This window comes from Colletes gigas, unplaced genomic scaffold (assembly GCF_013123115.1).
Source record: "Colletes gigas isolate AHSC1104 unplaced genomic scaffold, ASM1312311v1 Colletes_gigas_Sc00001, whole genome shotgun sequence".
NCBI lineage: Eukaryota > Metazoa > Arthropoda > Insecta > Hymenoptera > Colletidae > Colletes > Colletes gigas.
The window spans coordinates 2370508-2384377 of record NW_025106630.1 but is presented as its reverse complement, the minus strand read 5'-3'; the positions used below and the strand labels follow the sequence as shown (position 1 = coordinate 2384377).

The following is a 13870-nucleotide window of genomic DNA, read 5'->3' as shown; positions in this document are numbered from 1 at the left end:
ATAACAAAAGCCTAAGTATAACAAATACAAGAGATTTAATTCTATTTTATGTATACCTCCATAAAAGTATTATCAACGAAACAGCGAGGATTTTCCGATGAAAACGAGTACAAACACGATCCCATTCAGACTTCTTTCAATTATACGAAATTGGAAATTTTTCAAAATTGATGCGTATAAAGAAATAAAAAATAGTCCGAATGTGGTCGTGTTTGTACTCGTTTTCAACGGAAAGATCTCACTGATCCATTAGTAAGATTTTTATGAAAATATAATAAAAAATATGGAAATTTTTATTTTGCGTCGTTTATATCGAATTTGTTGAACTTTAATGAGAAAACTTAAGTTCAGTAACGGGTCGAGCATTAAAATATGAAAGATTGCAACGAGAAAATAAATTTTTCTATCGTCGCGAGTAGGAAGCAAATTATCCGTCGCGAAAAATCTTTGTCAAAAAGAACAATCGTGACTCTAGGTATGGATATTTCCCACTTTCTGCCACTTGCTCTAAAACCCCGCGTTTGAAAGCCGCATTTTACACGCAGCATTGTGCGCACGCAAGTGAATGATGTGTGTATGTCGGATCACGGTCATCGTACTCGAGCACTCGTATCTTCTCTACGTCCAGGAATGTCTGAAATATGTTTCTGTAATACTCTTGCATGCGAATTAATGCACACGGATCACTTGACATCTCGTACATGAAACTAGAATCGCGAGAATACTAAGATCCAGTTTATTTCAATATCCCATTTATAGCTCGATACTAAAAACCAACGCCCGAGTGAAATTAAGAAACGTTTCTCTTCTGTTTCAGGTAATAAAAGGTAACTTAATTAACTCAGGAAAAGTTCCTTCCGTATAAGTCAGAAACATTGATAAATTAAACTATTTAACCCAGCGTTACAGTAAAAAGTGTGGACCTCTTGAGGAGTAACGAACTGTACTAAGAAACATGTTAACCTCAATGCTGGTAAGTAACATACTAATAGGATAACGAAGAAACCATAAAAGATGTCTGAAGTAGATTTCCTATATTGCAGAGTAGCTATCTAAATATAGAGAAATATTAACTTGTTAATAAAACGAGTTTGCAAATTTACGATCGCTAAACTTTTTTGTTCCTCGTTATGAGTTCTGCCATTTAATTAAATTTAGCCCTATTTAGTTAATAATGAAAGAATACTGGATATGGATGATTGAAGTCGAAGGAATTTTCAGGTGAAATCCATGCAGAAGCAATGAAGAAACGCAATAATCATGACAATAGGGTAGGAAAAAGTCGACAGAACGAAATCAAGCCTACGGAGGACAAAAAGAATGGGAAAAAGGAAGATAAAGAGGAGACAGCATTGAACGATGACACCCACAATCAAGGTTTCAGCGAGTGGCTACGATCCAGCGATGGTATCGAAATGATGCGACTCTTCGTCATCGCCAATTCAATTTTGGTGTTCGTGACCATGGGATGGCCAAAAATGCAAGAAGTTATTTCCGCTTTGAGAGACTATTTTTCCGGTGAAGAATAAACACGTCAGTGTCTATCAAACTATCGAAACAAACTATTTTCCCTATAAGAATCGAAGATTTGGCATTAAACAAGCACATAAAAATATTGCTTACGTTGGAAACGATTCCTTAAATTGCAATATTTTCGGAGTGATTCGACGCTTGTAACGTGCTGTTTGCTATAAATCATTCCTGGCTTCCTGGACGTATAAATATCATAACGTGACTCAACTTCAAAGAGAATAACGATATAGAAATATTTGTATTACCTTGCCTGCAGCTAGGAATCGGAGTGTACGTTGAAATTGGTACGATATCGATTCTGGAAAACACGAAGTAAACATATTTACAAACTCTTCTACGATCCGTAATCTCTAGCAGTCCAATAAATTTTATATCTGTACCATTAACTTTACACTATCCAAGCACGTATTAAAAGAAGAACCAGAGACAGAGAAGAGCTATTTCGATCGATTTGATGAAATTGTACGAAGAACGATCATGTTAGGGCTGATTTTCCGCGGAGTATTCCTAATCGGAATCCTCACCTGGTACAGCACCAACGTGTGGAAATTGATCGACAGCTACTTCAGGGATCAGTTCCGGAGTTACTTGGAGGAGGAGTATCGGAAGAATCCGCGAATGAAATCCGACGTGCAGGGTGTCTCGGTCGATAAGATCGATCCCGTCCCCGTGGAAAGTCCCCAGACGACGGTGGAGCCGCCACGGGACGTCACCGAAGTCTTCCAGCCAGAGGCGTGCACGGTCGAAGCTGCAGAAAACGATTCCGCGATCGTCGAACCGAATCGCGAGGAGGACGTGACAGGTGGCACTAGTGAAAACAAGGCTGCGGGGGGATCCACCGATAAAAATGCATTCCTGGGAACTACCGCGGAATCGGAGCTGGAAAGTAGGAAGTCGACCGACGATGAGCAAGAATCTCGACGACCCATTAATCACGACGACCGTGACCTCGAAGAAGCAGAGAAGAAGAAAGAGGATCGTCGATCAGTCTCCGCGGTGTCTAAGAACACCAGGAAGAGAGCTAAACGCGACAAGAAGCCGACCGTTTCTAGGGACATTTCGCGCGACAATCGGTCGCCGAGAACGAGAAACGTGAAGACCATCACGCTCACCGAGACGGATTTCATGTCGGCGACGATCAACGACGAGTCGAACGACGATTTCTGGGAGTTCGAGGAGGACGCTGTCGAGAAGGAGCCGCTGGAAGGCATTTTGATTTCCGAGTTGCCGTTCAAACCGAGGGCGGACATAGGACATTTGGAGAGGGTCACTGCGGACGAGTATTGTCCTTTGACTTTGGAGGACGAGGCCACCTGCGGAGACACTGCTAAGTGGCCTTGAAAATCCCATGGAAGCATAGATCCCAGAGACGAAAAATGGACCTCGCAATAATTAAGAGTAGAAATTTCATTGCACGCAAGTGTGTATTTAAATGTCTTATTCAGACTGAATAAAATACCCTTTTGACTTTCTCCTGTTTGCTTTGAATTCGTTTCTGCAAAAATTATTCATGCAATGAAATTTGTACTTCTAATTATTGCACTCTGAAAACCTCTGGAGACTGATCAATGAGTTAAATTAGGTAAAATGGTTCGCGAAAATATTTTCTACTCGTGTTGTTTTTTTGACAAATTTTCTTTAGACTTGATGATTTGATCCTCGACTTAGGCAACAAACAACTTGTTTGTTGACGACTTCTTTTGTCTGATATAAAATATGAATGAACTAAGTAATTGTAGAATATCTTCTACGCCATAGTCATTTGTCAGTTGGTACATGCGTAATTATGATGATGCAAGTTTAATTTTCTGTTAAAGGTTATGTAAAATTTATTTAAAAATTTATTTCCTTGTATTCATGTTTTAGATACAAATGTTCTTCATCAGTGATTTTCCTCCTCGACATACTACAAGATCATCTATTATTATTATTATTATATTATAAATAACTATAAAAACTTCTTACATGTGCAACATTATATATATATCTTTACCAAATAAAGACAGAAATTTTAAGGCTTAATTTTGACAATCCTTTATTTCTAACATTTGCATAATATTGAACAATTTATAAATTTATGTAAATATTTCAATGCTTCGAATACACACCATTGCATGAAAATCAAACTGCTTCAAAATAAATGATAACGATTATAAAGAAGTTATCAAAAAATAGTTGCATGTTTTATGAAAAATATTGAAAGTGGTTTTACAAGGACCACTACATATTATTATCATTATTATTTCAATATTATTACCGTGATTATCGAGGAAGACATTTTTTACGTTATTAAATCACTCCTGAGAGAAACTTGCAAAATATGGTTCGTAGTTTCACCTGCACGTGTGGTACATTATTTCGAAAGAAGTTTCCAAGCAATCGCAACGGACGGATGAAATCACGTTTAATGTAACGAAAGTTGCTTTAAGGTGATTAATCAAATGCTAATCACTGCAAAGAAGACGATGAAAAACGATCAAGGTTAACGATAATTACTTGGTTTGCTCAGAGTTTTTGACACCGAAGTTTCTTCAAGGATACGAAGGTTCAAGAACATAGACAGAGAATAATCAGTTTAATTTGAACCGATTATATGAAAGTGAGGAAGCGTGGTAAGCGAAGAACCAAACTAAATGTGTCAGAGATCAATTACGTGTGCACTGAGTATAACGAAAGAGAAATACGTGTAAAAAGCAAACAAATAAATGAATATAATGGGAACCTATAAACTGTACATCTAATCGTTAAAAAATTACAGACTTACAATTTTATTTTCATAGATTAACCTGAAATATAGCCGAGCAATATCTGATATCTGAAAGTTTTCCTCTTGAGAGTCGGTATTGGAAATGAGAAGTCTATCACAGGTGCAAGCGGAAGAACATGCTGAAAGTTGCCTAGTCACTCGTAATCAGTTCTTCCATTTGCTCGTAAGGTTAGAAAACTCTTAATAGCGACTCCTGGGAGTAAAACTCTTCAATGGATGATGATCATGTTTGGTACTAGTCGAAGACATAACATTTTGGCGTAACATGTACGCGTACGTCCTAAAAAATCGAGAAGCAATATTTATTTAATCGATATGCGATGATGGGGAAGCAGTGATAATTATTTTCTTTATACGACGATTCATTTTCAAAGTAATTTAGAATCGGTTAGAAAATGTATGAGAAAGATTTTATAGAAGTTATATGTATATCTTAATAATAAAAAGAAGCTATGCTAATTTGCTTAATTCGAATTTAAATTTTCTTTTGACGAGTAACGAATAAAACGTTATTTACACGTGCAAAAACTCAACATACTTTTGTTGTACGTTTTTTGATAAAGAAAGGAATTAAAGGAATCTGTTTTCTCACGTATGATCGGCACAGTCATTAACTCGAATAAACGATCTTAAATTTCATTGCTTTTACTTTTATCCTATTTTCCTCTGTATATTCACTTTCTAAAATATTTATCACTGGTATGTAAACATTCTGTATCCGTTGCTGCTCGTGACTAGAACAATATAGCTCGATTAAGGTCACGGTTTGGAAGAGAGTTGTCCTCTGACCCTGAAAATGAGGCCTCTATGTATATCGTGGAAACCACCAAGTCGCCGTGAAAGTATAGAGAAACTGCAATTTATGATTTCTGTGAGCAAGTTTATGATTATCAAGGAAATTAAATCTCAGTGAGAGGACGCGCGACGTAAAAGTTCTCGCTTGTATCTTGTCCATACAGCTTGCTGCAGTTCTTTCGTTTGATAACTTATCGTGCTTCCGTGCATTAAGATATTGTTGACCAGTTAATTTCACTGTTACCCACGACTCTGTTATTATTTGACCTATACGATAACACTACACTGCCCATTAACGAGACGTTTATGCATCGAAATTATAACGCTGCTCCGTAAAGCATTGTGTATTATTGTGCAAATACCAATAAATTGAAAATGAATTCATAAATCCACAAATATAGTCTACACATTATTAACAGAATAAAAAATATATAATTTAGATCAAAATCATAATAAAAAAGGATTCTAAAAATATAACGAGACTGATGAATTTAATGAAATACTTTTCAACATTAAACAAAAAGAAATATTCTACTTTGAATAATAAGAAATACCTGTAATTCAAAATACTATCAGGACGATTGAATATTTTAGAAAAATTTTGTTAAGCATCATCAGTTGCTCCAAATAAACATCGATACGATTAATCGACTGTATCCGAACGTCGCACAGTGTGTCCAGTAATGGACAAAAGTCAAAAAACTAAAGCCCATGTTTTATAAATTCTTATACCCCAAAATGTTAATAAAGGAACGTAGATTTTAACACTATCCATAACTTTTACCGAATTTACCAATTTGTTGTGGAAAATGAGACCAGAAATTTATTGCAATTTTCGGTGCATTTTCTTAAACATGTGCCATTTAGCGAAAATTTGTGTTTTTAATTTGATTTTTGCAAGTTGTGCACACTATTATAGTACCTTCCAAACAGCTAAACAATCTTTTTACAATATTAACAACTGGTCCCAATTTTTTATGTTGAATGTTTATCAACTTTGAATTGAGTTTAAAAAAAAATACCTTGATGATTTTTTGCATATTAATTTAGGGAACATTAAACTTTAATTTAACGCCAATTTTAGCTGCCCGAATTTGCCCGAAACAGAGAAAATGATCAAAATCATTATTGTAATTACTGATACCTGCTCCGAATCCAAATCGGAATTAATGTAATAGAAAATGTTCTTTTATTTATTTACAAGATAAGAAATTGTATCTGTATCTATTTTATATTTTAATTAAAAAGGAATAAAGGAAAAACATTAGACAGATGCAAAGTTATGATTTTCTCCCCAAACAACCACATACTCGAAATGATCGCTACGATATTTCAGGCACTTCCTCTAAGCCAACCAAAAAACTTTTCGAACAAAAGTTACACAGCAATCACTTGATAAGAAATTGCAATAGTAGAAATTAGCAAAACAATTTTTATGCAACAAAAAATCAAGGTCGATTCAATTCTTCTTAACAAAAATGTATAATTTTTGTGCATCGCGTATCTTTGTATTCTCTTTAAAAAAGTGTAAGAGGTCTTGGGTCGAAAATTGACTAGTTCGGAAGCTATGATTTTTGTTCCGAATTCCCATTTATGCGACACACTCTGCGTCGTTCAAATTTATCAATCGTATTTTAGTAACAACCTATCGACGGTGTGAATAAATTTCAGTACACGAAAATGCATGTTACAAGTTTGATAAAACATCGAATGCTCTTACGCTGATTGTGAGTTTGATTTACATAGCAATTAAGATTTAATTACCTGTACATTACATGCTTGCATCCCTAACATACATTTTCCTTAAACCAACGACGTAACATAAAATTCGCATCGTTGAGCACAACGTTCTATTTTCGAGCAAAACCGTTTCGCGGCCGACGTTGAAAATAATGATTTACGAACGGGCAATCGAGCCAACGGTTAATGCAAATTAGATCACGGATAGTGCAGCTAGACGCGAACGCGAATAAATATTAAGGAAATTCGCTCATTACTATTCAACGGAGAAAAGGCACGCCGGGAAGGTCGTCTGACGTTCTTATTTTTTAAAGAGCTCGTCTTCAGGCATCAATTAAAACAAACTACTAACATAATTGCCCGGTTAACCGCGAAACTGCGCGTCTTAATTGACAGCCGGAGGATAAAAATTTCAACAAACCCACAATTTTCTTGTAGCCTGCCGATTAAACGTTTGTTTGCTTTCAATTACGGCGTTAGAAAAATAATTAAACTTGTACGCCGATGCGTAGGAATGTTTCTCACCATTACGTTCGCGATAAGTGTGAAAGTACGCTCGCTATCGCCCCTTATGATGCACAGAATTAATTGACAGTGGCGTAAAATTATCTACGTGGAAAACGTATAATTCGCTGTCGTTCGTACGTTCATGGAAATCCAACGCGTTTGAAAAGATAATTAGAAGAAAATCAACACGTTCGATTTATAAGAAGCTGTTCCTTACATTTTTCATTTGAAAACAATTATTCTTACTGTGAAACATAGAATTAAACGACAGCAATGCATTAGTTTCGTGTAATTGCTAACTCTGGCGCGTGATAACTCGATCGCGAATTTTCTGTTTTGCCGTAAAAAATTTGTTTTTCACCGAAGCGTACGTCAACAGTGACTATTGCAAGTCCAAAGATAGTCTGTCGGGCTATTAGTCAAAGTAATTTACATTCGAATGCACACAATGACAGTCGGGGCCAAAAGAGGTAACGTTCGTGAACGCGCGAAGAATATTAACATAATTCTGTTAACAGTGGCGCGGAAATGCAACGAGCAACAATATTTCTTTTCAAGGCGTTGTCGGACAAATTGAAATTGAAATATCAACGATACGCTAAAATAAAAGGGACGTTTCAATCAAAATCGATATTTTCTTCGAACCAATATTACTCGAATATAATAATTGTTGCTTCCTTTTTACGACAGTGGCTGAAATAAAATATATGCAGCGTAGAGTTAAGTTGAAAATTATGCGTAACCCGAGCGATGTTTGGTTGTTTTAAAAATAAAAGGAATTAAACCGTATTCCTCGTCGATTATGCAATACGACAATCGATGCGTGGCCATGTGTGCATCATTTTACGTATCCATGTCCATGGTCGACGTGTTACATATACGACAGGTGCAGGAAATGCGTGCCCGCGGCCTCAAACTATGTCTTATCGGAATGCGAGTTGAGACATAAGAAATACAACCTGGACGAGGTATAAATAATAAATCCATTATGGTTCGCGCACCAAACATGGACGTGGTCGATTATTGGCGCTAGGTGCATCAGAATACGCTTCGAACGTCATCTGCTTTTAGTACCAACTATGAGTAAACAACGATTAAAGTGATTGACGTACGTTTATTATTGTTTATAAATATGTAACGCACAAAATTCTAAACTGGTAACTATGTAATTGTTCCGGACTGCTCTCGAGTCGTTCGTACAACGAAAACTGTGTTTTCAGAGTAAAAGAGGATCGTCCTGAACATAGTTGTCTCGTCGAGTTTGTTATGTAGCGCACGCTACTGGAAAATAAAGATAAAAAAACCTGACACGATCGGACAAAACCGTTTCCTAGATAACCGAGAAAATACACCGACAATGGCCTCGTTACGATCAACAACGATTTCTCGTGACCGCGTGCTTCGATTTCGATCAATCTTTTCCTGCTTCGTATCTTACGAAATAGTTGCAAATAGTTGTAAATAATTTCACAGCAACGATCTCAAAACGAGAAGGGCAATCGATTGATTCATCAAACTTCTAACGGAGCTTCTGTGTCATTATCGCGTGCAAAATTATATTTCTATTATATAAACTACAAATTCAGCAAATAGTTCAGACTATTCCATCGCACTGAGACCTTTTCCGAGCAATGGCGCACTTTTTAGGCAGGAGATGATTCAACAATCGTGACTACGTCAAACGCGAATGTGCGGAGTTTCTTGCATTCATAGAACCAGCATGATGTTGCAGAGAAATGCAATTTCTTCTAGAACAATAAATATCGTCATGCTTGCTAGAAATTACGTTTTGTTATAGTTGTAACAAATTAAGGCACGTTATTTTCTGAGCATTTATACATAAAAATATAATAAATATCAAAGGGTAGGTATTTTTATAATTTTTTTGATTGACACAAAAGTGAAACGCTATAGCTCGAAAACAACTGGACATATTTCGATAAAACACCCGTAAAAAGCTATCAAACTTAAAGAGTAGGCTACCTTATGTTGAGTTTCCCTTGCAATAAAGTATCAAAGAAAAACTAACGTAGTACTTATTTTGATTGATAAGTGAAGGAGTTGAGTCACGATGTGATATGACTTCAGAAAAGGAATAAATTTTTGTTAGAAAAACCTAGTATGAAACATGACATGAATACCTGTGAATTAAAAGAGCAACATCCCCTCTAAATGAATTTCTCTTTCGTTGCTGAGATTTTAATGCTACTTTGGCGCAGTCACCTACATAAGCGTGTACTTGAAGACATCGCAGAGCGCAACTTTCTTTCGACGCTAACAACATGCAACTTATAGAAGCTACTTTCTCAATTTGACAGTTTCAGAATCGAAATGAAGAAAGTGAGTACACGATACCCCCCATCGGTTTCAAGCTCGACGGAGCACGGAAAGCTAGTCGCCGCGTTCGTGATAATTATGGGAAACATGCAAATGGTCCATGAAACGGGCAACGTTAATTAGTTGGAGTCGCCGCTGGAGAAAATCTTTTTCACTTTCTTCCCGTCGTTCTTTTGTCCGAGCTCCTTTTTTCTCGCGTTCGATTGTAACCTGTCCGCGGCAATCATTCATCCCTGCAACTTTTATTTGATCGATGGAAACGCTTTGTGGATTAACGACCGCGAAACACGACTGATTTATTATAGCTATTGATGAGAATAGTATTGAATCAAAATGAAATTAATTTCTTTTAATAAAAGCTGTACCGTTTCAAAAATACCTATAAATGTCCCATTCTTATTTTAGATTAATTATAATTTTATATATTGAATAGAATCTAAAACAATAGGTCTGAACAGTTTAATCAAATGTGCTTATACAGGGTGTTCGGCGATCCCTGAGAAAAATTGTAATGGGAGATTCTATAGGCCAAAATAGGATGAAAATCAAGAATACCAATTTGTTGATGGAGACTTCGTTAAAAAGTTATTAACGTTTAAAGTTCCGCCCGTACTGAATTTTTTTCTCACAACTGCGTAGGATTACGGGGGTATGTCTGTTCACCAAAAATTATTGTAATCGACCCCTGCAATCGAAAATAATTTTTCCAGAACTATTTAAAATTTTTTTTTTCGTTGAAAAATTTAGGCACTTACAGAATCTTTTTTCTCGAAAGTGCGTAGGATTTCGGGGGTATGTGTAATGACCAAAAATGATTGTAATTAACCACCGCAAACGGAAATAATTTTTTTAGAACGATTTGAAAAATTTTTTCAAATCAGACACCTAACACTGTCGATTTTTCTTAAAAATTAGTTTTTCATTTTTAATTATTTTGGTTGACACTATACGGAAAAATTATCTAATACTTTTTTGTAGGTATCCATGGGCTCTGCTTCAGAAAAAATTTTAATGAGCTCCATCCCCTATTGTAGGAGTTATGGCCGTTTGAAAATTGGGCCATTTTTATGGGGTTTTTTCACTTTACGGGGTCAAGGAACAACTTTTCGAATGTTGTTAGAATTTCTACATATCCTTCACCGAAATACGCGTTGTTTGCATTTTGAAACTTTAAAATCCTTCAATCCGTTCAGAAGTTATGACGTTTTAAAGATATGCAAGAAATTTCAGAGGACGATTTCTGGCCTCACATTAAATTTTCGGTAAGAAATTTTTTTCTCGAAAATACGTAGGATTTCGGAGGTATGTATAATAACCAAAAATGATCGTAATCGACCCTGCAATCGAAAATAATTTTTTTAGAACGATTAGAAAAAAAATTTTTTTTTCGCCAAAAAATTTCAGTACCTACCCGAATTTTTTTCTCAGAAGTTGGTAGGATTTCAGAGATATGTGTATTCACCAAAAATGATTATAATTGCCTCTCGCAACCAAAAATAATTTTTTCAGCTTGTTTCGAAATTTTTTAATTTAATTTTTTAATAACTTTTTAACGAAGCCACAGCCAAGAAATTGATATTCTTGATTTTCGTTTTATTTTGGCCTCAGACCATCTCCCATTAAAATTTTTTCCAGGAATACCCCGAACACCCTGTATAGATTATGTACGCTCTATAAATCAATATGTATCGTATCACTATCATCACCGATTGGAGTACTAGTCATCCAATGCTGCGTCAGTATAGTGATCAGTTAAACAATCAGCAAATTAAAGTAAGTATGCTGCTAGAATATCCGAACTGTATCGAATTACAGCTTGCAGCGATGAAACATGAGAATATTGAATTTCCTAAGAACACTGAATTTTTAAATAAATTTCAACAAAACGAAACGAGTTTCATAGTAGTATTAGATTATGGATTGTCGTCTAAATCAGCCAATATAATAATGCAAAAATAGAACTCTCATTAAAATGTGATTTTATTTCAAAATATCATCTTCTATTTTTATTGTTTAAGCTATATGAGTTCAAACACATCGAATTGAATGCAACATAAAATTATGAAGCCCTCCACTCTTATATTCATCATAAACCATGAATTTTAATATCACAAACATACTAATTTTTTGGTAATTTAATTTTCTATTCTATAAATTTTGATTTATTTTGCTAACCTATGAAAAGAAAATATTCCTTAGTTATTTATACATCCATATATCAATTAATACACAGGAATTTACCAAAATTGTTATTACTGGATTCTTGATGGGTCGTATTATGTAATAGAAGGTTAAACGAATTTGGAATAAAATTAACCGATGCATGAAGGTTCAAAGGATGATGCTTGCAAAATACATCACCATTGAAGGATTTATATGTCCTTGCGTTGCGCCATCATTTACGTAAGTCTGATTTCGAACTTAATTGACCGATCGAGGACAGTGTTTTATGATCTTTCCGGATCGTCGTGACAAAATGACACAGAACTGGTCGATTCGGTCATGGTAAACACAGTCACCGTTAATCAGACGTTGAATAAATTAATCGAGAGGGAATTAAAATTTGTAGTCCCATCGAAACAGATTTTTAATCGAACATGCGTTTCGAGACGCGAAACATTCCCGCCCTAGGTATGTATTCCATTACAAAATCTGTTCACGTTACGCAAAACACATAAACGTGCAACGCGGATCGAATTGCACACCGAAAATCGAGCACGTATGAATGCAACGGTATATCTTAAAATTTACGAATCACGTTCAAAAACGTATGTGCCTAAAAATTTATCATTTACACCCTCGACGATTCCTGGCCAAGGATTTCCTATCGGCGATGATCGAAAAATCTCAAACGTGTTATTAAGAAACAAATCTTTCAAGTGACTCTCGATTGTAACTAGGCAATACTATCAAAGAAACAAATAAAATCATACGACAAATTCAAACATAAAAATAGGTAGGTTATAAAGAAACAATAACAAACAGTCTACGATTTTTAAACGACCAACACGGTAATATTTTAAAGCATGACGAAAGAATATTAAACACGTTCGAAATAAATGTTTCGCGAAGTAACCATATTTGATTCGACTCGTTTTCGACTCGTTCCAAGGCTTGCACGCGAACGCGAAGTTTCGTGATAATTGAACGAAACAAACTTGCAAGAGAGCGCACGGAAACGTGGCCCATCGCTCCTTTTGCAGAGGGGTCTACGGTAGGAATACAGCCAGGACCCCCGGGTTCGCATTCCTGAAAAGAGAAACGAGAGCAAGAGAGACAGGCGCGGACGCGCATCGTTTAGAAATAAAAAGGACCCCTTTGGGCCTGGGACTGGAGAGGACCCGGATGCTTCGTCCTCCGAAGGACGGTATTGTTCGAGGCCGAAAGCACGACGCACTCGAGACCACCGCAAGGGGAATGCTGGCAACTGATAGGAACTAACCTAACCTCAAATTCGAGCGGCCGTCATAGAAAAACGGAGCCACATACCTTGACGATCGTTCCTCCCGCGTTATTTACGGCGTGTAACAGTGTCCTCTTCATTCATCGAACGCAACGTTTCACAGAAATCACCGGACCACGCGTGTGTCAAAACACTCCACTACACTCGCGTCGCCACGGCGCATACTGTGCACTGTTTCAAAAGCTCGCGGTTAAAACACGCAAGAATTCGCTGTACTTTCGATCGGGCCGTTTCATCGGGCGATTTTTCACACACGAAATCGCTGCTACGTTGGCTCACGTGGCTCGGGGATACGTTCGAGACGCGACCGACGACAATTTAGAACTGACTCCGAAACGAGAGATAAATGTGACAGAGACGCTAACCGATGTGTTGCCGTTTGACCTGTCTCTGAACTGACCAATCGCCTTGCAGGTGGTATGCTACGATGTTTCTCGTGGCTGGGGGGGAGTGGGGAACAGGAGGGAAAAAACCACCTGACGCGCAACCTTTTGGGGCCCGGCTAAAGATTCCATGGGACCCCTTCGGGGTCCTTTACAGGCTATTGGGACTTACGCGCGATATATCCAACGGTCGGTAAAGCATATGCTTACCCGTTGCAGATACTTCAGGCACCGACAAACTATAGAATAGACTTAAATTAATAGACCTTTGCACACAAAATGAATAGACCCACAGACGAGGTATACGAGTAGATCTTTCATCCAATGTACTTTTTCGGTCCATCT

The 13870-nt window shown here is 36.8% G+C and overlaps 2 protein-coding genes across 2 annotated transcripts in view; one reads left to right on the top strand and one right to left on the bottom strand.

The window, feature by feature from the left end:
• Positions 1–13444, bottom strand: part of LOC122397619 — a 113725-nt gene extending 100281 nt beyond the window's left edge. Inside the window, exon 1 of the mRNA XM_043396888.1 lies at positions 13169–13444. The gene's annotated coding sequence lies outside the window, so the exon portion shown is untranslated. The remainder of the gene's footprint in view (positions 1–13168) is intronic.
• On the top strand, positions 1530–3444 carry LOC122397639. The gene has a single exon (XM_043396923.1). The coding sequence runs from the start codon at positions 2011–2013 to the stop codon at positions 2872–2874; it is 864 nt and encodes a 287-aa protein (XP_043252858.1). The 5' UTR covers positions 1530–2010; the 3' UTR covers positions 2875–3444.
• Positions 13445–13870: the final 426 nt, after the last annotated feature.

Excerpts from the sequence above, each read along its gene's own strand:
- LOC122397639 (XM_043396923.1), top strand. The coding sequence starts at position 2,011 with ATGTTAGGGCTGATTTTCCGCGGAGTATTCCTAATCGGAATCCTCACC.